At 39.8% G+C, this 25,596-nt stretch overlaps 1 protein-coding gene across 1 annotated transcript in view; it reads left to right on the top strand.

The window, feature by feature from the left end:
* LOC100439741 (contactin associated protein family member 3) overlaps nucleotides 1-25,596 on the top strand; it is a 104,066-nt gene that overhangs the window by 25,458 nt on the left and 53,012 nt on the right. The window contains 3 exon segments of the mRNA XM_063714134.1: nucleotides 3,655-3,761; nucleotides 7,391-7,510; nucleotides 14,808-15,011. Coding sequence (XP_063570204.1) covers nucleotides 3,655-3,761; nucleotides 7,391-7,510; nucleotides 14,808-15,011 — 431 coding nt within the window.

Genomic DNA, 25,596 nt, shown 5'->3' on the forward strand with positions numbered 1-25,596 from the left:
CACTGTGAGTGACAAGAGCTGTCAGCTCAGCTGTGATGCAAGTGTGATTTTCTTCACTTGTATGACATTATTTTGATATCTTGTTAATTACTCACAAAATATGATCCATTTGCAGTGTTTCTGTTCTGAGGTATATATCGTGAGGCTGCCTCTTTTCAGAGATGATCCATGTTGCCTGCTTTGTGCATGTAGCTCCCAGAGTACAAAACTATTGTTTTTACTGTTATAGGCTGTTTTGTTTTAACCTTAAAGTCCCAAGAGTTACATTGGTGCCTAACTTGGTCTCTAAGATCCCACATTTTTAAAAAGACCTCCAAATTGTACCCCAAAGTTACTTGTAAACATGCTCAACTAAGCATGTATGTGTGAGCCACACTTAAACTTCAGCCATGATGTGTACAATAATCATTGCAGATAAGGGTTTTAAGAAAGCACTTTTAAATTATTTTCAAATAGGGCTACAAATAAAGGCTATTTACTATTTCATTCCCAAAGTCAGTAACTTAGAAGACTAGCTCCTCTGAGATTATTTTGAAAACCTGAATTTTATAAAGCAATAAAATTAGAAAACTTTGGAGACACAAAATGACATTCTACAGAGTTAAAATTAAAGACCTTTGCTGTTCCCTTTACATTAAGTTTTGAAAACCTGAAAATACTGAAAATTCACTTTTAAGTATCCTGAAAACAGGCCTGTAAGCATCTATCAGCCTTTCTTTGTTGTTGTTAACAAACAAACAAACAAAAATCGAATTGTATTAGTCTGTTCTCATGCTGCTAATAAAGATATACCCAAGACTGGGTAATTTATAAAGAAAAAAGGCTTAATGGATTCACAGTTCCACATGGCTGGGGAGGCCTCACAATGATAGCAGAAGGTGAAGGAGAAACAAGACACGTCTTAACATGGCAGCACGCAAGAGAACCTGTGCAGGGAAACTCCCCTTTATAAAACCATCAGATCTCGTGAGACTTATTCACTATCATGAGAACAGCATGAGAAAGATCTGCCTGCATGATTCAATTACCTCCCACAGGTTCCCTCCCATGACACGGTGGGAATTATGAGAACTACAATTCAAGATGAGATTTGGGTGGGGACACAGCCAAACCGTATCACTAATTCACAAAGTAGAAACATATGTTACTCAAATACCAGACCTAAAAATCCTACTTAGGGACAGATATGGGGTATGAAGTTATCTTTTTTAGTCAAAATTTTAAGCTATGCAAAAAATAGCAGTGGGCACTTTGGATGACAGAGTCACAAATAATGGATGTTTATGTTTGGATAGGTGTTTGTTTGTTTGCTTGTTTGTTTTTTTGAGACAGAGTCTCACTCTGTTGCCCAGGCTGGAGTGCAGTGGCACGATCTCGGCTCACTGCAAGCTCCGCCTGCCGGGTTCACGCCATTCTCGTGCCTCGGCCTCCCAAGTAGCTGGGACTACAGGTGCCCGCCACCACACCTGGCTAATTTTTTGTATTTTTAGTAAAGACGGGGTTTCACCATGTTAGCCAGGATGGTCTCGATCTCCTGACCTCGTGATCCGCCCGCGTCAGCCTCCCAAAGTGCTGGGATTATAGGCGTGAGCCACCGCACCTAGCCAGGATAGGTTTTAACTTCTTAATCACCTCTTACATCAGACTCCTATACTCTTAAGGTTTGCCCTGCATACCACATGGCAGAGCTTCCAATGGGGTCCTGTGCTGCGTTCCAGCTGGGGCTCCCTGAGCAGGGAGGCCTCCGTCACCTCCTCACCTGGCTGTACTGACCAGGCTGCTGACCCCACTCCTGCCCTACCTCTGCCATCTTCCCCTCTGTTGGTCTTCTGCATGCCAGCTACTTCCTCTATTATTTGTACTACAAGTAAATTTTTCACAATCGATGTTGTGTTTAGTTGAAGAAAAATAGTGTATACTTGTTGATAGTCTCTAGATCACTTAAATAGTTCTTATTTTCAAATATTTTGAACTAAAATTATTCTCTCCCTGTTGATATCAAACAGCAGTGGTTTTTAATGTTTTCTAAAATTTGTGGAATCTTCAAGTCAGGTATGATCTTAAGATGCTCCATTATATTAAGAAGGAAGGGGAGGAGGGGGAGAAGGATGTGGGGGAAGAGGAACAGCTGCTCTTTTAAAAATAGTATGGGCGTGGGCCCCCACCCCAGCCAACCTTGCCTGTCACTCCAACTACCCCTCTTCTGATCAGTTCACACAGGCTTTTCCATGCCTTGGCCTTTGAAATACTTGAAAAGTTGTGATTCTCATGGCCCCTAACTCTTCTCTGAATGCAGACTAGATGCTCATGAACACCATGTAATTATGGAAGTCTTGGCCCTGAGCTGCTGGTGCAGTGCTGGAGAGCCAGGATAGGGGGCTGGGGGCATGGGGAGGGGGGGGAATGCTGCAGATTCTTCCCAGCCCCTCAGGTTCCCCTCAGAGGATCTCTCCAGAGGCCAAATACAGGCCCCTGGGGCTTTCTGTCAACTTCATACCCCAGTTCTCTGCTGGTCATCCTCCCACCACAGCCAGGAGGCCTGTCACAACCTCCCAGCCCCTCTTCTGCTACTTCTCTGGGTCCCAGGGGAGGGGCACTTGGGCGCTCCCCGCCTCTGTCGCTCCAGCATGGACTGTGGTGTCCCTCACGGCCTGGAAGGTCAGTGTCCTTTAGAATCTTCACTCTTTACCAGGTCCTTAGCTGTGTGCTCAGCAGTGGGCGACAGTGGGCAGAAGCTGAGATCCAACCCTGCTCGAGGCAGAGGTGGGTCATGGCATTCAGGCCAGGCCTCCAGAAGGTCACGCTACCTCTTGGTGACACTCTGTGTCAGGTGCTGGTCAGTTTCCATAGTGTACCCTGCTCCCTGTTCCCCTAACAATCCTGAGAGGCAGGCATGCTAGGCCCCCAATATTATAGTGGGTGGCAGCAGATTCCAGAGAATTCTGAAAGTGTGAGACCTCCAACTGTTCTTTTTCAAGATTGTTTCGGCTAGTTCAGGGTCCCTTGAGGTTCCCTGTGAATTTTAGGATGGATTTTTGTTTTCTGCAAAAAAAGGCATTGGGATTTTAATAAGAATTGTATTGAATTTGTGGATTGCTTTGGGTCAGATTTACATATTACCAGTGTTAAGATTGCTTAAAACTGCTTATTGCAAATCTAAAAGGCGACAAGATGACCTAAATTAAATGTTCTTCAAAATTTCTGAACCTCTGTCACTATGTGACTGAAGCTGTTCCTGTTTCTTTCTCCTCCCCTCTGTATCTTCCTCCCTGTTTCCCCTTCTTTCTTTTAAAAATGACCACAATATAGTAATAGATCATGCCATATTTCATAGTTTTATGTATGTAATTGGTTTTGCTAGCCACATGTCAAGTTATTGTATCACTTGGGACAAAGAAAAAAAGAAATGTGTTGAAAATTCAGCTGTCACAGAAACCTAATAATCAGCTGCATGCTAATGGATATATTTATCTAAAGTTTGTCAATATAATTAGAGAACCTGGATGGCAGACCCAGTAAATCACGTCATGTGGGGTTATCTTGCGTATGCTGCTCTTTCACATTAACCTGTTTTTGGTTAACCTGTTTTTGGTAAGACACTTATTTTTTGATGATTGAAAAAGGGAAACAGCAGTTGTATCTGTTTTCTTTTAGGTGCTTGCCCAGCTACTGTGAGCATGGGGGCGAGTGTTCCCAGTCGTGGGACACCTTCTCCTGTGACTGTCTGGGCACAGGCTATACGGGCGAGACCTGCCATTCCTGTAAGCCTCACGCCTCCCTCTCATTTGTGTCAGCATCTCTTTGTCATTTCATTTTGATTAGTTGTTTATATGTATCTGCATATTTGCAATCATGCAAACACATCAGAAGAGATGTTTCAGCACTCAATTTCTAGTTTACTTTTAATCCACCTTATTTAATACAAGGGTGTTGAGACAGTGCACAGAAGTACGTGGTACGCATAGGATTGAGAAAAAGAAGCTGGCAAGCAATGGGGAAATAAGTCTAGGAGAATCAGATATAGTAAAAGGTAGAAACTAAATTAAATTAAAAATGCATGATGTAACAGCTTGTTCCATTACTTGAGTTGGACCATACTTTTAATTCTGAGAATCTTCTCAAAGAAAGGTGGAAAAACAACCCCTTGCCAGGCTGTCAATGTTACATTTAAGGTATTTAAAGATTTTTTAACAATCACTGGGATGATGCAATCATGGGTTTGTACATGGTAAAATTTTTGAAGAGGTAATGGGATATCAGCTAGAAACTAGAGGACCTTTAAGGTCTCTTACAATGACTGTGATTTTCTTTGGTGGTGGTGATGATGATTGTAAAGTGAATAATTGTAAAAGTATTAATGTATTGAGTACTTATGCCAGCCCTCTGCTATTACTTTGCATATATTAACTCATTTAACCCTAAAGCAGCTCCAGGAAGAAAGTACTCTTATTGTCTTCATTGCAGAGTTGAGGACAGAAAGAGGTTAAGTAACTTGGCCCCCAGCTAGTTTGTGGGCAGATGAGGAGCTTGAGCTAAGGAGGTTGGCTCCACAGCCTTAGCTCCAGGATGCCTGATTGGTGGTCCATGCACCAGCAGCACCCACAGCCCCTGGGAACCTGTTGCAAGTAAAGACTCTCAGGCCTTACCCAAACCTACTAAATCAGAATCGCTGGAGATGGGGCCCCGAGTCTCTTGTAACCAACCTTCCTCATGCTTCTGGTAGACATTTCAGTGTAAGAACAGTGTCTAAGGGATGGCATATTCTAACACTTCTCAACTGCCTCTGCCATATTAAAAATCATCTGTCTTTTCTGAAGAATCACCCTCTGTGAATTTCAAAGGCCATGCCATTTTATTGACCTCTAACTTGTTATAATTAGAACATCACAGAATCTGAAAAGCCTTTTTTTTCCTATTTGTTTTTAACTTTTAAAGTTTTCTATCTGTATATCTCTACTGAGGTTTCTGAGCAACTTCTCCTCAGGAATATTTGGCCCATCCCTGGGTCTTCAAGGAAACAGAGCCAGATGCAAAGTCCTCAGTTCCACTTGCTCATCCTGAGGTCCCACTTGAAACTTTTAAGAACTCTTCCGTGAGACATTGGATTTTCACAAAAACCATAGGAGAAAGGCAGGGCGTGGAGGGTTAAAACCACACTTCATACATGCAATGAGAATTCTGCGCTCCCAGCCCTGAGGTTCTGTAAAGGATCTGGGCAAAAGAGGAGACAGTCCAGGACTGACTCTCACAGATTGAAGCATGAAGTACGATATTTGTACTAGAAGGGTCCCTGTTTATAAAGCCGTGACACATTTTCTTTTTTGTTGTTTTTTTTGAGACGGAGTCTTGCTCTGTTGCCCAGGCTAGACCCCAGTGGCATGATCTCGGCTCACTGCAAGTTCCGCCTCCCGGGTTCACACCATTCTCCTGACTCAGCCTCCTGAGTAGCTGGGACTACAGGAGCCCGCCACCACGCCTGGCTAATTTTTTGTATTTTTAGTAGGGACGGGGTTTTGCCCTGTTAGCCGGGATGGTCTCGATCTCCTGACCTTGTGATCCACCCGCTTTGGACTCCCAAAGTGCTGGGATTACAGGCATGAGCCACTGCACCCGGCCGCCGTGACACATTTTCTAGGATTTGAGTGGCCTCTCACACCAGAGGCTGAATGTCTTGATAAGGTCATAGAGTTGGTGCAGGGTCCACATCTTTTACTTCTGTGTATCTTTCATCCTCCAGGCGTAGTATCTTACCTAAAAGCAGAAGCCTAATCTTGTGTGTTACCTGACAAATTTGTATCCACCACCACACTCAGCATCATCTGATTGCATTTAATGTTGCAATTAATCTGTGAGTTATATTAGACCATGGTTATTCACTGCAATCAAAATATAACTCCAAAAACTTCTGAGGGAAAATATCAGGAGATTGAAAAAGTATTTCAAGTGTCAGTCTCATCTAATAATTGACGGCCATAGGTAGAAATTTGCCAAGCCCACAGTCATTGACTGTGAGACTAGACTGCCACACCTAGTTGAATAGGTTATCTTGTATTTCTAATTGTATAACATATATCAATTACGTGCAACTAATTAATTGTATATAATTATTCATTGTATATAACTCATTGTTTATAATTATACAATTAAAATCAATTGTATTCAATTAATATATACTATACATTAATACATGTATACATTATCATTTAAAAAGCCAAACAATTCACATAAAGCACAAGTTCTAGTCACTCTCCTCAATATTTGTCTCCATTCCAAACCTAGTCTGTGCCCTATATTTTATTGTTATTAATTTGAGTGAATCCTACCAGACATATATAAATATATGTATCTATTTAAATCAATATGCCATAAGTGGCAAAAAAATAAAGATTAGCAATGTCCATCTCCTGCAGATATTAATTCCATACCTTGTACTTGGTAAAACATTTACTTGCACAAATGAAAATACTCAATTACGCTAGAGTAAATTTACATTATATAGGGATATCTTTCAAGAAAGTTTCTCTCCTGTTTTGAATTTCAGCTGTCTTGAATTGTCACTTGCAAAATACTTAGGGAAGTTTCTTTTTTAAATCAGCTTTAATTATTTTTTAATGAAGAGAAGTTGATAGCTTATAAATTCTATTTATCTCTTTAAAATGCTCATTCATATTGTTTTAAAGGAAGCAAAGGGTATAACTGCTGCATAGCTTAAGAAAAACTTTACAGAATGCTTATTGGAAAATACCAGATTATTTAGGCAGTTTAATGTGCTCAGGTATTCAGTTATTACAGGGAGAATGAGGGTTTCTTCCTTAATTATAGGGTTTAATTCTGAGGTATAGTTGCCATGAGTTTGAAAAGAACCATGCTTCAATAGCACGCAGAATTCAGATTCACAAAGTTTTCCTCTCATATCTCTTCAAGTCTTTTACACTGTGCTTCAGAGTTTGCATGCTTTCTTGCCTAAAAGCAAAAGAAAACATTTATGTAGAGAAAGTACAGTCTCTAGACATTGCCAAAAGATTGTCTATTGAAGATAGTATCGCATTCCCACTGTAAGCACATCTTCATGTTTGAACACCAACACAATCTTTCCTTCTTCCTCAAAATAGAAATACACTGTGACCGAATATTTATTCAGCATCTAACAACATCCAACATTTGAATGTATTTTGACTAGGTAATTTTTTTCTCCTTTGTTAATAAAAATAGATTTAATTTTTTAAATGTCATTTTTCTTGCATCTCATCAAATATACTGTCATACACTATAAAAATGATGTTGGGTCATATGTATCACATGTCTGTAATTCAGAAATGCAAACCTTTGGACACTGACTCAACATCTGGAGATATTTTTTCTGGTTCTTATGGCTGGTGTTCTCCTACAGCTCTCTACGAGCAGTCTTGTGAAGCCCACAAGCACCGAGGGAACCCGTCCGGGCTTTACTATATTGATGCAGATGGAAGTGGCCCCCTGGGACCATTTCTTGTGTACTGCAATATGACAGGTATGTTGATAATCGTTAGATGCATCTATCAGAATAGACCAAGGAGAAATTTACCTAGTTGGCAGCATTATTAAAACATGCAGTTTGATAGTGTGTACTTGCTAAGTAGAAGCATTAAATGTGTATTTATTAATTTTGTTGTCAACAAAATTTTCTTGTATTTCTTGTTTGCCTGGGTTGGATTATAGGCAAGATTTAATGCTCTGCCAAGGCATCTCTCTAGCTCCTACACTCCTCATAATACATCTGTTCATGTGCATCATGATAAAATACAAACCTCTGATTCGGTGATTTACATGCTTTCTATATTTAGAAAAAAAAGAGGTCTTTAAAAGTGCTAAGAAATAACATATATAGATAATGTTCTATGTGCATTTTAAATAATTTAGTGATTTTTATGGCATATAATTTTTTCATAACCAAAGAAACTTGATTATTTCTCGTGCTTTAGATACTAGAAATGAACACAGCTTGGGCTGGGCATGGTGGCTCACGCCTGTAATCTCAGCACTTTGGGAGGCCAAGGCGGGCAGATCACGAGATCGAGAAATCGAGACCATCCTGGCCAACATGGTGAAACCCCATCTCTACTAAAAATACAAAAATTAGCTGGGCGTGGTGGCGCCCGCGCCTGTAGTCCCAGCTACTTGGGAGGCTGAGGCAGGAGAATCCCTTGAACCAGGGAGGCGGAGGTTGCAATGAACCAAGATTGCGCCATTGCACTCCAGCCTGGCGACAGAGCAAGACTGCATCTCAAAAAAAAAAAAAAAAAAAGGAAAAAAGAAATGAACAGATTGAGTATAGAAGATTGCACTAGAATGCCCTTTAAATAGTTACATTTTTATAGAAACTTGTTGTCACCTAGCTCTTCCAACTCTCCGGAAAGTGGAAATCTGGAATAAACTGTTCTCATTTTTTGTGCTGACAAAAGGTCAAAAGTTTCATAAATTTGGACAATAACCAAATGGGTCAGCAAGCATCAAGGAAAAAGAAACAAATAACTGAAATCACATGGGCATTTAAAGTGCCTTAGCAAAGATTGCCAAAAAATAGTAAAACTTTACAGGGGACGTTCAGAAGATTCAGAGCCACCTGCTCAGCAATGTGCTGAAGATAAAGAAACACAGGCATTCTGCCATAAGATACCAATTACCTCCAAAATCCCCTGACGCAAACAATCAAAGCAAAGTGAGAAATCCCGTAAAAATGGTCTTGGTGGATATCAAAAGACTCAAGCAAAGTCACAACCAGGAAGGACCTTGGTTGTCATCATTTTAAGATGAGGAAACCAAGGCTCAGAAAAGTTGGTTAGGGAAGTATCTACTGACAAAATCTAGCTAATGATAGGGGAATCACTAAACTCTGGTCTCTTTTCTCCCCTAGAAAAGGTCACCTTCTCTTTAGATGCCGCATTGCTCTATAGCCAGTAATAAATTCTCTAGTTGTACAAATCAAGCAATAATGATTATAAAATGTGCAATTTCAAACTAGTGTAATAGCTTGAAATGTATATATGGTAATAACCTTGAAAAAGCAGTTGCTTCAGAGATTGGAAGTCGGCACTCTGTCTTAAGAACAAGTAAAAAGCCAGGCAAACTGAAAAATCAACCAATTTTTTTAGATCCAGCAGAGAAGTGAGGTCACAGAACAAACCACTGCCCCCCAAAATTGGAGAGACAGGCAGGCTTATATATAGAATGACAGTTTTCTTCCACAAGCACTAACCTTTGAGGAAACCGTTGTCAAGGTCGGAAAACCTAAACTTAATTGACGAATTGTTGGATGTTCGATGTGGGCACATCTGAGAGTTAAAAACTCCAGGAAGACCCAGACAGAGAAGGGTCCCCACACTTCTGTGAGTTTTACACCTAGCTTGACCAGGTTCTCACAGTGAATGTTGGAGAAAAATCTCCTCATGCTTCCAGAAAGGGAAGGTGAAAAGGAACCGTCTTGAAGTACACCAGAGCTTTCTATTCTTAACAAGGTCTTTCCTCAAGAGCAAATATTTCACCTAAGCTACTGGTGTTTTGTTTTGTTTCCAGAGCCTAACCTGCCTGGAGGAAGGAAGTTACCCACCTCTGGCCATCCTGTCCCATGTAAGGGCGGTGATGGGAGAGAGGGCTGAGAAGCTTTTGTGAAAGTCACAGCCCAGAGGCACAGGCTCCCTAAAGGACTCAGACCTAATCACAGGACTACAGAACCTTTCCCCTTCCCACACATGTTACTTATAGTACTGCAGGCTTCTTTACAGCAGTTACAGTTACTTTTACCTGGTACATCACATCTGGTTATCAAGAAAAAATTTCAGCTGGACCTATAATCCTATCACTTTGAGAAGCTGAGGAGGGAAGATAGCCTGAGACCAGTTTGAGACCAGTCTGGGCAACACAGTGAGACCCCCACCTCTCCAAAAAAAAAAAAAAGACAGGCATGGTGGTGTGTATCTGTAGTCCCAGCTACTTGGGAGGCTGAGGTGGGAGGATCGCTTGAGCCTGGGATTTGGAGACTGCAGTGAGCCACGGTCACACCACTGCACTCTAGCCTGGGCAACAGAGAAAGACCTTGTCTCCAAAAAAAGAAAAAGAAAAAATTTCAAGGCAAAAAACACACTTTGAAGAGACAGAGCAAGCATTAAAAACAGACTCAGGGCCGGGCACGGTGGCTCACGCCTGTAATCCCAGCACTGTGGGAGGCCGAGTCGGGCAGATCACGAAGTCAGGAGATCGAGACCATCCTGGCTAACACGGTGAAACTCTGTCTGTACTAAAAATACAAAAAAAATTAGCCAGACGTGGTGGCGGGTGCCTGTAGTCCCCGCTACTTGGGAGGCTGAGGCAGAAGAATGGCACGAATCCGGGAGGCGGAGCTTGCAGTGAGCTGAGATCGCGCCATGAACTCCAGCCTGGGTGACAGAGTGAGACTTTGTCTCAAAAAAACCCAAAAAACAAAACAAACAAAAACCAGAGTCAGATATGGCAGGGACATTGGAATTATTAGACCAGGACTTTAAACAACTATAATTAAGATGGAAAAAGCTGTAATGGATAAAGTAGATAGCATGCAAGACCAGATGAACAATGTAAGCAGCAAGATGGAAATTCTAAGAAGCAAAAAGGAGTGCTAGAGATCAAAAACAGCGTAACAGAAATGAAGAATGCCTTTGATGGGCTTATTAGTAGACCAGGCACAGCTTTGGAAAGAATCCCTAAGCTTAGAGATACCTCAATAGAAACTTCCAAAACTGAAAAGCAAAGAGAAAAAAAGACTGAACCCCACCCCCTGCAAAAAGAAAACCCAGAACATAATATCTGAGTACAGTGGCACAACTACAAAAGGTGTAACATACGTGTAAAGAGAATTCTAGGAGAAGAAAGAAAGAAAGGAACAGAAGCATATTTGAAGAAATAATGACTGAGAACTCCCACAAATTAGTATCAGACACCAAACCACAAATCCAGGAAGTTTAGAGAACATTAAAGAAGGAGAAATGCCCCCAAAACTCTACCAGGCATATATTTTCAAACTATAGAATTCAAAGATAAAAGTAAACTCTTTTTTTTGAGATGGAGTTTTACTCTCGTTGCCCAGGCTGGAGTGCAGTGGTACAATCTTAGCTCACCACAACTGCGCCTACTGGGTTGAGGTGATTCTCCTGCCTCAGCCTCCTGAGTAGCTGGGATTATGGGCATGTGACACCATGCCTGGCTAATTTTTGTATTTTTAGTAGAGACAGGGTTTCTCCATGTTGGTCAAGCTGGTCTTGAACTCCCGAACTCAGGTGATCCACCCACCTCAGCCTCCCAAAGTGCTGGGATTACAGGCATGAGCCAGCGTGCCCGGGCCAGGTAAAAGTAAATTCTTAAAAATAGTCAGAGGAAGAAAGCACCTTACCTACATAGGAGATAAGTATTATAGTGACTTCTCTTCAGAAATCATGCCAGCAAGAATGGAGTGAGATATTTAAAGTGTGAAAGAGAGAAACAAAACAAAACAAAACCTTCTTCTTGAGAAGTGAAGAAATAAAGATTTTCTCAGACAAACGAAAGGGTCAGTTCTCTAAAAGAGATAACCTTAATACGTATGCTCCTGACAACAGAACACAGTGGATCTTATTTTCTTTTTTCTTCTGGGACATATAGGAATGGGTACACCAGATGCTGGGGATTTCATATGCTATATTGAGTAAATTTTAAGTGCAGACAATCCCCGTTTACAATGGTTCTACTTACAATATTGCGATTTCACTATGTGAAACCATATGCATCCCTATTTCAAGTACCCATACAACTATTATTTTATTATTATTATTATTTTGAGACAGAGGCTTGCTCTGTCACCCAGGATGGAGTACAGTGGCACGATCTCGGCTCACTGCAACCTCCACCTCCCGGGTTCAAGCGATTCTTCTGCCTCGGCCTCCCTGGTAGCTGGGACTACAGGCACGTGCCACCACGCCTGGCTAATTTTTTGTATTTTTAGTAGAGATAGGGTTTTACCATGTTAGCCAGGATGGTCTCGATCTCCTGACCTCGTAATCTGCCTGCCTCAGCCTCCCAAAGTGCTGGGATTACAGGCGTGAGCCACCACGCCTGGCCACAACAATTATTATTATTTTGTTTTACTCTCAGTACAGTAGTTAATAAATGACATGAGATATTCAACACTTTTATTATAAAATAGGCATTGTGTTAGATGATTTTGCCCAACTGTAGGCTGATTTAAGTGTTCTGAGCACATTTAAGTTAGGCCAGGTTGAGCTAGGTTCAGTAGGTCACATGTATTAAAATGCATTTTTAATTTATAATAAGTTCATCCGGATGCAACTTCATCATAAATTGAGGAACATCTGTACTGTTAATTCCAATCAAAATCATTAAATTAAATTAGCTTAATTTTCAAAGTTGGATATTTATTTGAGCAACAGGAGTGGAACAGAGATGAGTGTGTTACAGTTACCCTCCTTCTGGGCCAATGAGACAGCCTCCAGTGTGTTCTGACTCAACCACACCTCTGAACCCCTTTCCACATTTAGCCACTGTTATAATTAATCTACTCAGGTCCAATTCACTTGAGCCCAGGAGGTCGAGGCTGCAGTAAACTATGAAGGTGCCACTGCACTCCAAGCTGGGCAACAGAGGGAGATCCTATCTCTAATAAAAAAGAAAAAGAAAAATATAAGGGTTATATTAGATGCTCTTTAAGATCCTTTCCAGTTCCAATATGGTTATAATCAGTTGAAATAAATTGTGAGCAATTAGGGAAACCACAATGGTCTATGTCCTTCTTTGGGTCTTTTACTACTGATATTATAAGAAGAAGTGAGTCAAGTGGAATTTTATAAACACAAATGCATATCCTATAACGTCCCTGGTTACTATTCTACTCTTCAGAAAAAGTTTTACAGATGTATTCTCAACAGTTCCCTTCTCAGTACTGAGGGCATTTCTATGATTACATCTTAACCGTGGGTGACTGTAAATCTATCATACTGCCCATCAGCCTATGTGAACTACTCCGGACCATCATTTCTCTCCCATTGTACAACAGATCATGAACACATGGCCACAAATGGCGTGTGGTTGACCATCTTCAATGCCCAACTTAGTGGTCCATAGGTTTTTCTATATTTGATTCAGTTGATAGGAAACTCTGAAGGTGAGAGTAGGTGATGTGCACAGAGTAACACCAGGTTGTAAAAATTCTAACGTGAGGCCAGGCGTGGTGGCTCACACCTGTAATCCCAGCACTTTGGGAGGCCAAGGCGGGTGGATCACCTGAGGTTGGGAGTTCAAGACCAGCCTGGCCAACATGGTGAAACCCCCGTCTCTACTAAAAAAATACAAAAATTAGCCAGGCGTGGTGGTGTGTGCCTGTAGTCCCAGCTACTTGGGAGGCTGAGACAGGAGAACTGCTTGAACCCAGGAGGCAGAGGCTGCAGTGAGCTGAGATAGCACCACTGCACTCCAGCCTGGGCGACAGAGCGAGACTCTATCTCAAAAATAAATAAATAAATAAAATTAAAAATCTAAAATATAAAAATAGAGCGATATTAAAGGAAGAACCCATGGAACTGAAATTACCATAGGCACACTTAGAGCCTCCTTTGGTGAGTACAGTGAGTGGAGTGATAATTTAATTTAAAATTGCATTCGTTATTTAAATTTGCAGATTTTTTTCTGTACTTGTGGCTCATTTGTGGATATCACACCTTTGCTCTCCATGGGTTCTGTGACTAAAGAGATATTTCAGTAGCATGGCTGGTTTTCTTTTCCTTCTTTCCTCTAATCTCTGTTGTTAGGCGTGTGTAAGTAACAGTAAGGCTGTGAAATTTGTCTTACGCACAGTTAGCAGCCAAGCCATTAAAAATCCTGAGATGTGAAGGGCTGGGAGGGTGATTTCTCAAGGTAAAATGTATCACATTGTTTTGTTTCGTAGTTCTTAAAAAATCCCCATACGAATGTTTCTTCGTTTGGAAAATTTTTATGTAAAATGTCCATTATTCTAAATACATCTTATTAGAGGTTAAAAAGGACCAGACAGCACCAACATAGTAGGATTAAAGTGACTTCAAGTCTGGTGGGAGGTCCATTGTTGGGAACACTGAAGAACTCAAGATGCACTTCTTCCCTTATGAGATTGTGGAGTCATTTTGTTTTTATTTCATCAAAACAATATAAGTAATCAAGTGGCAGAGATACATCAGAAATGATGTCAGCGGGCAGTCAGATGCCCAGGGTCACCACCTGGAAAGTGCTGTTAGAAGCTCAAGGCCTCCGATTCCTCTGGGCTTGGTCACTGATGGAGAAGCTGACATAATTAAACCACTTTATTTTAATAGCGCTGCTTCCTATTATACCCGTGAGTATGTGCGTCACCTCGTCCCAATATATATCTTTTATAAATTTATTCGATAATGAAAGAAATAGAGGCACATACAGATGAGGAAAATGCAGATGAGTTTAAAAAGATAAAGGTCCAGGCAGTAACAGTTCGGCCTCATGCTTGTGTTGATATAAAAAAATGGTTTTAACAACTCAAAAGTCATTGCTTACATGATACATTTTTAGGCATGACGTCACAAAAGTTTGGTCATCAGTTCTCCCAATATGCTTTCTCTTAGAGGCTGAGTTCTGGCTCAGTACATTCTTATACAGGTCCAACTCCTCAAATCGGGGCAAACATGCAGTCATGTAAATTTCAGTTAAACGTTAATTCACATGAAAGACGCGTCTGCTTTGCCTCTTGTTGCTGGCCTCTGCCGCCCAGTGATGCCTCTCCTCTGCCCGTTTCTGCTCAGCAGACGCCGCGTGGACTGTGGTGCGGCACGGTGGCCCCGACGCGGTGACCGTCCGAGGTGCCCCCAGCGGGCACCCGCGCTCGGCTGCGTCCTTCGCATACGCAGCGGGCGCGGGGCAGCTGCGGGCCGCGGTGAGCCTGGCGGAGCGCTGCGAGCAGCGGCTGGCTCTGCGCTGCGGGACGGGGCGGCGCCCGGACTCACGAGGTAAGCGCCGCCGCTGGAGGCTACAGGGGCTCACCGGGCCGGGGCGCGGCCCTTGGGCTGCGAGATGCCTTTCAGGGAGAAAAGGCCAGGGTCCCTCCCGTGGCTCTTAGTTCAAAGGCCTGACCGCTCTCTCCTTCTCTCCGCTCTTGATTGGACCAAAGAGCATTCAAGAGCGCCTTCCAGACCGTTGAGAGACGTTCAGCGCGTTCATATGCAGGACTAGTGACTTGTCCTTTCTTAATCAAGGGAAGTTTTGCTAATAGCTTATGCCTTAGCTTTCCGTTCACACTGAGGAGATAATGGCTGTAGGGCAGGCTGGGTCTAACAGAGTTCTTCATGAAGACCAGTGGGAACCGGTAACCTCCTTACTCTTCTCAAAGTCTTCCTCTAAATCTACCTGGAACGTTTGTTTCCTCCCTTTAGATTAACTGACTATGCCCTTCCTCAGCCCCGCCACTTTGACTGTGGTCTGGGATGAAATAATGACTAGGGTTATTAAAACCTTTTGTCAGTGGGTGTCTCATTTTTTTGAAATTATATCTTGAGAAATGTGTACCTTAATCTTCATATATGGAAGTAATGTTTTGGAAACTCTGCCTGCATCAAAACCGTCTTCTCCTAAGTCAAAGACCAGCTTCTCCCTCCTTTCCGGAATCCCCACAGTCCCCTGCAAGACTCACCGCTGCTCCCCAACAGTTTCCATATAGTTTCTTGAAATCACTTTATTGCTAATTATAGTTAAATACTGAAATTTGCCTTTCATTTTTTTAGATTTAGCAATCCCAAATAGTATATAGGCGGGAGGATCACTGGAGCCCAGGAAGTCCAGGCTGCAGTGAGCTGTGATTGCTTCACTGCCTCCAGCTTGGGCAGCAGAGCAACACCCTGTCTTAAAAAAACAAAAACAGTATATGTTGGTAGCATAATAAAGCCACTCAAATTTCACTCTTAAATTTTCAATACAAAATCTTTAAGTTGGAAAGTGGTGTATGACTGTCATCTGAAGGTGGTTTGCGCTGATCCACTAACCCATACCTGCATTGCCTTCCCTAATCCGTTTGGCCAATCAGCCCCTGGAATATGCCAGACCGTTTCCTCTGCCTGGATTGGCCTCTCTGTCACCCAGGCTGGAGTGCAGTGGCACGATCTTTGCTCACTGCAACCCCCTCCTCTCCCGGATTCAAGCGATTCTCCTGTCTCAGCCTCCCGAATAGCTGAGAATATGGGCGGGTGCCGCCACGCCCGGCTAATTTTTGTATTTTTAGTAGAGACCGGGTTTCACCGTGTTGGTCAGGCTGTTCTTGAACTCCTGACCTCAGGTGATCCGCCCGCCTCAGCCTCCCAAAGTGTTGGGATTACAGGCGTGAGCCACCGCGCCCGGCCCTCACACTCTTAAATCTTACCCACTGTGCTAGACCGGTGCAGTCCGCATCTGGGTCCCTTCCCAGGGTGATCCCTCTCTCCTCTGGATGCCTGCCAGCCAATTTGGTCTAGTAGAAAGAGCAAAGGTCTGGTTGCATTCAAAGTTTGAAGTTCAAATGCTAAGTCTGTCACTTAGCAGCTGTGGAAATTTAGGCCATTCTTTTTTCTCAGACTCTGTTTCCTCTTTGATGAAATGGACCCTGTAGTACTGATCTCATGGGGTTTCTTTTATAAATGAGATAGCTTACATAAGTTCAGTAAGTAAGAAACTCTCCTTCCCAGTTCTCCAGTTTTTTAAAGTTGACATTACAAAACTTAATTATTTGTTAGTTCATTGCTGTTGAATGAAGTGTAGCCTCGGCTTTGGAATTGTTTAAAAAAAAAAATCCCCAGGTGATCTTTTGGAAACTACTGGGCTAGGGGCTAAAACACAAGAAATGGAATATTCTACTCCCATCAGTGATAATTTCCCCCTCTTTTGAAACGATAATTTAAAAAAAAATTTGAGATAATTGTAGATTTACATACACTTGTGAGAAGTAACAGAGAGAACCCGAGTAGCTGTTAAGCAGTTCCCCCCACCCCAAGGTGACATCTTGTAGAAGTATAGTGCAATATCACAGCCGGAATGTTGACATCCATACAGTCAAGATACACAGTATTTCCATCAGCACAAGAATTCCTCCTATTGGCTGGGCGCGGCTGCTCATGCCTGTAATCCCAACACTTCGGGAGGCCGAGGTGGGCGGATCACGAGGTCAGGAAATCAGACCATCCTGGCTAACATGATGAAACCCCTTCTCTACTAAAAATACAAAAAAGCCGGGCATGGTGGCGGGTGCCTGTAGTCCCAGCTACTTGGGAGGCTGAGGCAGGAGAATGGCGTGAACCCGGGAGGTGGAGCTTGCAGTGAGCCGAGATGGCACCACTGCACTCCAGCCTGGGCGACAGAGCAAGACTCCGTTCCGTCTCAAAAAAAAAAAAAAAAGAATTCCTCCTATTGCTCGTTAATAACCACTAATATGTTCTCCATTTCTATGGGTTTTTTTAAATTTCAAGAATGTTATGTAAATGAAATTATATAGTATGTACTCTTTGTGATTTATTTTCACTCTGTGTAATCCTCTCTAGATTCATTTGCATAGTTGTGTATATCAGTAATTTGTTCCTTTTCATTGCTGATTAGTAATCGGTGGATGGATATACCAGAGTTTATTCACTCATTGAAGGGCATCTGGGTTGTTTGTTTACAGTTTGGGGCAATTATGAATAAAGCTTTTATGAACATTTTGTACAGGTTTTGTGTGAACATCAGTTTTCATTTCTCTGGAATTAATGCCCCAAAGTGCAATTGGTGGGTCATGTGGTAGTTGCATATTTAGTTTTATAAAAAGCTGCCAAATTGTTTTCTAGAAGGGTTGTACCATTCCCACCAACAGTGTATGAGGATTTCATTTCCTCCACATGCTCATCAGCATTTGGTGTTGCGACCATTTTTTATTTTAGCTATTCTGATAAGTGTGTAGTAATATCTTTATTGTGGTTTTAATTTGTGTCTCCCTGATGTCTAATAATATTGAGCATGTTTTATATGCTTATTTGCCATCTGTATATCATTTTCAGTGAGATAGATGTCTGTGAATGTGTTTTTGTTGTTGTTCATTTTCTAATTGGATTGTTTGGATTTGTTTTGTTACTGTTGAATTTTCAGTTCTTTATATATTCTAGATACTAGCCCTTTGTTGGATATGTGATTTGCGAATATTTTTTCCCACTCTGTTGCTTGCCTATTCATCGACTCTTAACTGGAATTTTTTAGAGCAAAAGTTTTAATTTTGATGAGATTCAGTTTATCATATTTTCCTTTTATGGATTGTACACATCGTGTCAATTCTAAAAATTCTTTACCTAACCCTAAATTCCAATTCCAAAGATTTTTGAATTTTTTTCCTAAAAGTTTTATAGTTTTACCTTTTACTTTTAATTCCATGCCCTATTTTGGGACACATTTTATATAAGATGTGAGAGTTGATTCTCTCTCACTTTCTCTGACTATGAATGTTCAGTTGCTCCAGAACCATTTGTTGAAAAGGCTATCCTTCCTGCATTGAATTGCATTTTAAATAGTGTTAAAAATTGGTTGAACTTACTTGTGTGGTGGGTCTGTTTCTGCATTCTTTATCTGTTTCATTAATTTGTATGCCTCCACCAATTATCACACTGTCTTGAACATGTAGCTGTATAGCAGGGTTGAGTTATTCCTTCTGCTTTATTCTTCTTTTTCAAGATCGTTTAAGTAAGTCTGTAGCTTGCCTCATTCTGTATAAATTTTGTAATAAATTTGTTTATGTCTACAAACATCTTGCTAGAATTTTTATGGGAATGACATTAAACATAATAGCTCAATAAAGGGAAAATTGGTGTTTTACTGTTTTGAGTCTTCCAATCCATGAACATGAGATATCTTTCCATTTATTTGGATCTTTGATTTCTTGCCTCAGCATTTTGTAATTTTTAGCATCCAGAGATTATATGTTTTATAAGTATGCTTAGGCATTTAGTTAGTTTCTTCATTGATTGTAAGTGCTGTTGTGCTTTAAATTTTTGTTTACATATGTTCCTTGTTAGAATATGAGATATGATTGTTTCATACTAATCTTATAAGCTCTTTTTTGAACTTAATTTTTTTTTAGATTCCTTGGGATTTTCTATATGGAAAATCATGTCATCTGCAAGTAGAGTCAGCTTTATTTCTTCCTCGTCAATCTGTAGGGAGTTAATTTATTTTTCTTGCTTTATTGCAGTAGCTAGACTTTCAATACTGGGTTGAACTAGAGTGGTGCGGGCAGACATCCTTGCCTTGTTTCCTGTCTTAGGGGAAAAGCATTCATTCTTGTTTCCTATGTTATGTTGAGGTCCTGGTTGGCTGACAGTTTTTATTTTGAAAGGACATTGGATTTTTGTCAAATGTCTTTTCTGTGTCAATTGGTATTAAAATATTATATTTCTTCTTTTGTCTGTTGATATGTTGAATCAGCTTTGCATAATTAGAGCAACTCCCATTTGGCCATAATGTATAATTTAAAAAATACATTTCTAATGTGTTTGGTTTATTAATATTTTATTGAATATTTTTGCATTCAAATTCATAAGAGATATTGGTATGTAGTTTTCTTTTTTCATATTGTCTTTATCTGGTTTCAGTGTCAGGACAATACTGCCTACATAAAATGAATTTGGTAGCATTCTCTAGTCTCCTGTTTTCTGGAAGACATTATGTAAAATTGACTTTAATTTTTCTTTAAACATCTGGTAGAATTCTCCAGTAAGGCCCGGCGGGGTGGCTTACGCCTGTGATCCCAGCACTTTGGGAGGCTGAGGCAGATGGATCACTTGAGGTCAGGAGTTCGAGACCTGCCTGGTCAACATGGTGAAACCCCATCTCCACTAAAAATGCAAAAATTAGTTGGGCGTGGCGGCGCACGCCTATAATCCCAGCTACTCAGAAGGCTGAGGCAGGAGAATCGCTTGAACTTGGGAGGCAGAGGTTGCAGTGAGCCAAGATCACACCACTGCACTCCAGCCTGGGTAACAGAACGAGATTTCATCTCAAAAAACAAAAACAAAAACAAAAAAACAAAACAAAAAAGAATTCTCCAGTAAAACCATCTGGGCCAAGATATTTTTTTTTTCAGTAATTTTAAATTATGAATTCAATTTTCGTAATAGTTACAATTACTTAAATTACCTATTTCATGTTAGGTGAATTGTGGTAGTTTGTACTTTTTGAGAAATTTGTCCATTAATCTGAATTGTCAAGTTGATTTGTGTAGAATTATTTATAGTATTTTCTTATTATTCGTTTGATGTCTCCAGCATCTGTAGTGATATCCACTTAAATATCTCATATTCGTAGTTTGTCTCATCTTTTTTTGTCTCTGTCAGTCTTGATAGAAGTTTTTCAATCTTACTGTTTTTTAGAACTAGATTTTCGTTTCATGATTTTCTCTATTATTTTTGTTTCAAATTTTATTGAAATCTACTCTTCTCTTTGTTATCTCCTTCCTTCAGCTTGTATGAGTTAATTTTTTTTTCTAGTTTCTAGAGGTAAGAACTTACATTATTGGCTTTAGGGCTTTCTTCTTTCCTAATGTAGGCATTTAGTGCTGCGTTTTCCCTATCAACACAGTTTTACCTACATTTCACATATTTTGATATGTTGTATTCTCATTTTCATTTAGTTTTTCATGTAGTTTCATTTTCATTTAAGTATTTTAATAAATTTCTTTGAAGCATATTCTTTGACCTATAGCTTATTTAGAAGTGTATTTTTAAAAATTTCTAAGTGTTTAGAGATTTTCTTTTTGTCTTTCTGGTATTGATTTCCAGTTTGATTCCATTATGCATAGAGAATATACTTTGTGTGATTTTAGTTCTTTTAAATATGTTGAGGTTTGTTTTGCTCCCCGGGATATGGTCTGTCTTGTAAATGTTTCATGGGCATTTGAAAAAAAAATGTATATTCTGCTATTCTTAAGTGGAGTATTCTGTATGTATTTCGATGAGATCCTGTTGGTTGAATATGTTGTTCAGATCTTCTATATCCTTGCTGACTTCTTGTCCAGTAGTTCTATCAGTTGCTAAGAGAGACATTTTGAAATCTGTATTATAATTGTGGATCTGTTTATTTTTCCATTCTGCTCCATCAGTTTTCTTATATTAATAGGCTTTATATTTTTTAGCAATTTTAAGTTTACATAAAAATTGAGCAGAAAGTACTGAAAGCATATGATTTTTATTCTTTAGCTTGTTGATCTGATGGATTATATTAATTAACTTTCAAAGGTTAAAGGCATATCTAGAGTAAATCCCACTTGGTTGTGGTGTTTATTTTTAAACATTGTTGGGTTCAGTTTGCTAATATTTTTTAAGGATTGCTTCATCCCTGTTCAAGAGAGATATTTGTTTGCAGTTTACTTTTTTGTAAGGTTTTGCTGGTTTGGGTATTAGGGTAATGCTGGCCCATGGAATGAGTTAAGAAATAGTCACTTTGCTTCTATTTTCTGCAACAGATTGTGGAAAATTGGTATCATTTATTTCTCCAATGTTGATAGAATTCACCAGTGAATCATCTGGGCTTGGTACCTTCTGTTTGGGAAGGTTATTAATTACTGGCTTAGTTAAAAAAATTTGTTTCTTTTGAGACTTTCTCTTTCACCGTGTTTTATTATTTAGAAATGTGTTTTTAAACTTTTTGGTATTTGAGGATATTTCAGTTCTCTTTCTGGTATTATTAGTTTAATTCCATTCTGATTCAAGAACATGCCTTTTGTGATTTCTGTTCTTTGAAATTTGGTAAAGTGTTCTGTGGCCTAGAATGTGGTTTAACTTAATGAATTGTGCATTTGTATTTGAGAAGAATGTGTATTCTGCAGTGTCTAGATAAAATATTCTATAACGCTAATTGAATTCTATTCAGTTAGATCCAGTTGATTGATGGTGCTGTTCAGTTCAAATCTATCCTTAATGATTTTCTTCCTGCTGAGTCTGTCACTTACTCATAGAGGGGTGTTGAATTCTCCAGTGGTAGTAATGGATGTGTCTCTCTGTCCTTGCAGTTCTATCAGTTTCCCCCTAATATATTTTGACTTTTCTGTTGCTAGGTATATACACATTAAGCATTATTATATCTTTCTGTTATATTGACCCCTTTATTATTGTGTAATGCCCTTTTTCATCTCTGATAATTTTCCTTGCTCTGCAGTTGGCTTTGTCTAAAATTAATTTAGATACTCTGGCTTTCTTTTTGGTTAGTGTTAGCATGGTATATCTTTCTCTAGCTCTTCAAATCTACCTGCTATTTTATATTTAAAGAGGATTTCAGTAGACAACATGTAGGTGGATCATAGGTTTTGTTGTTGTTCACTCTGACAGTCTCAGTCTTTTATTTTATTATTATCATACTTTAACTTCTACGGTACATGTGCACAATGTGCAGGTTTGTTACATATGTATCCATGTGCCATGTTGGTGTGCTGCACCCATTAACTCATCACTTACATTAGGTATATCTCCTAATGCTATTCCTCTCCTCTCCCCCCACCCCATGACAGGCCCCGGTGTGTGATGTTCCCCTTCCTGTGTCCAAGTGTTCTCATTGTTCCATTCCCACCTATGAGTGAGAACATGTGGTGTTTGGTTTTTTGTCCTTGCAATAGTTTGCTCAGAATGATGGTTTTCAGCTTCATCCATGGCCCTACAAAGGACATGAACTCATCCTTTTTCATGGCTGCATAGTATTCCATGGTGTATATGTGCCACATTTTCTTAATCCAGTCTGTCATTGATGGACATTTGGGTTGGTTCCAAGTCTTTGCTATTGTGAATACTGCCTCAATAAACATACATGTGCATGTGTCTTTATAGCAGCATGATTTATAATCCTTTGGGTATATACCCAGTAATGGGATGGCTGGGTCAAATGGTATTTCTAGTTCTAGATCCCTGAGGAATCGCCACACTGACTTCCACAATGGTTGAATTAGTTTACAGTCCCACCAACAGTGTAAAAGTGTTCCTATTTCTCCACATCCTCTCCTGCACCTGTTGTTTCCTGACTTTTTAATGATTGCCATTCTAACTGGTGTGAGATGGTATCTCATTGTAGTTTTGATTTGCATTTCTCTGATGGCCAGTGATGATGAGCATTTTTTCATGTGTCTGTTGGCTGCATCAATGTCGTCTTTTAAGAAGTGGCTGTTCATATACTTCACCCACTTTTTGATGAGGTTGATTTTTTTCTTGTAAATTTGTTTGAGTTCATTGTAGATTCTGGATGTTAGCCCTTTGTCAGATGGGTAGATTGCAAAAATTTTCTCCCATTCTATAGGTTGCCTGTTCACTCTGATGGTAGTTTCTTTTGCTGTGCAGAAGCTCTTTAGTTTAATTAGATCCGATTTGTCACTTTTGGCTTTTGTTGCCATTGCTTTCTTAACTGGTATATTTAGACTGTTTATGTTTAAAGTGATTATTGATACTTGGATTAATATTTGCCATATTGTAACTCTTTTTTATTTGTTTCCCATGTTTCTTCTTTTTTTCCTGAATTCCTTTCTCATTTTTTGTTTTAATTGAGCATTTTATATGATTCCATATCCTCACTTCTATAATATTAATTACATTTCTTTGTAATTGTTTTAGTGGTAACCTTTGAGTATGAAGTATACATTATAACAATCTACTTTCAAATAACACTATTCTACTTCATTAATGGTGCTGGTACTTTATAACACAGCATTTCCAATCCTTCTGTCTTATTTTGTATTACATTATTATCATTCATTTTACTTATTCATAGCCATAATCACCCAATACATTGTTAGTATTATTTAGAACTGTTAGCTATTACATCAATTAAGAAGAAGACACTAGATTTTATTTTAAATTTTTTCTTCTCTAATGCTCCTACCTTTCTTTATGTATTTCTATGTTTTTTACCTATATTGTTTTTCTTTTCTCTGAGGAACTTCTATTAACATGGCTTGCAAGGTAGGTCTACTGGAGAAAGATTTCCTCAATTCTGTTTATCTAAGTCTTTATTTCTACTTTACTATTTAGGATAATTTTACTGGATATAGAATTCTATATTAGTGTGTGTTTTCTCTCAACAGTTTAAATATTTCACTTCACTTTCTTCTTGCTTGCATGGTTTCTTAAGAGAAATCTGGCATAATTCTCATTCTTGCTCCTGTGTAGGTAAGGTGTTTTATTTTACTCTGGTTTATTTCGAGATTTTATTTTTAAAAGATTTTATTTTAATTTTAAGAAAGTCTTCGATTTTTTGCATTTTGAATATGAGATGCCTAGGTGTGGATTTTTTTTTGTATTTAACCTGCTTGGTGTTTGCTGAGATTCCTGAACCTATGGTTTCATGTCTGTCATTAATTTTGAAACATTCTCAACTGTCATTATTTTAAATATTTCTTCTGGTTCTCAGTCTCTTCCTTCTACTTCTGGTATTCCCATTATGGGTTACATAGGTTACACCGTTTGAAATTGTCCAACAGGGCCGGGCACGGTGGCTCACGCCTGTAATCCCAGCACTTTGGGAGGCCGAGGAGGGCGGATCACGAGGTCAGGAGATCCAGACCATCCTGGCTAACACGGGGAAACCCCGTCTCTACTAAAAATACAAAAAATTAGCCGGGCGTGGTGGCGGGCGCCTGTAGTCCCAGCTGCTCGGGAGGCTGAGGCAGGAGAATGGCATGAACCCAGGAGGTGGAGCTTACAGTGAGCCGAGATTGCGCCACTGCACTCCAGCCTGGGTGTCAGAGAGAGACTCCATCTCAAAAAAAAAAAAAAAAAATTATTGTCCAACTGTTTGGATATTATGTTTCATTTTTCATTCTTTTTCTCTTTGTGTTTAATGGAAAATTTTCATTGGCATATCTTCAAACTCACTGATTCTTTCCTCACCACTTCCCAGTCTTCCCAGACTTTGATGAGCCCATCAAAGACACTCTACAATTTTTACTTTTAATCTCTGTATTTCCTTCTGATTCTTTGAGATTTCATATCTTTGTTTATAGTACCTATCTCTTCTTGCATGTTGCCCACTTTTTCAAAATAGAGCCCTTAGCATATTATTATTTCAAATTCCTTATGTGATATTTCCAAATCTGTCATATCTGCATGTTTGCTTGATTTGTCTCATCAGACTGTATTGTTTGGCTTTAGCATACCTTGCAATTTTCTGTTGAAAGCCAGACATGTTGTATTGGCAAAGGAACTGAGGTAAGGAAGCCTTTAATGTAAGGTTTTATGTTTATCTGGTTAGTAGTTAGGCTGAATTTGCTCTTTGCATAACTGTGGTGTCAGAGGCCACAGTTTCCTCTAAGGTTCTTTTATTTTTCTTTCTTCCGTTTTGAGTTTCCCCAGAGACTGTGTCTTAAATAGGGTCTAAAATTGACGGCTCTTTCATTTTTAATCTCCTGTTACTATACAGGTAACTTACTGATGTGATGGTAAGGTGCGGGGAGAGGAGAAGCATCCTATACCCTTTTTTTTGATGTTTTTATTTTATTTTAATTTTTTTGAAAGAGTCTCGCTCTGTAGCCCAGGCTGGAGTGCAGTGGCGCCATCTCGGCTCACTGCAAGCTCCGCC

Source organism: Pongo abelii, chromosome 13 (assembly GCF_028885655.2).
Source record: "Pongo abelii isolate AG06213 chromosome 13, NHGRI_mPonAbe1-v2.0_pri, whole genome shotgun sequence".
NCBI lineage: Eukaryota > Metazoa > Chordata > Mammalia > Primates > Hominidae > Pongo > Pongo abelii.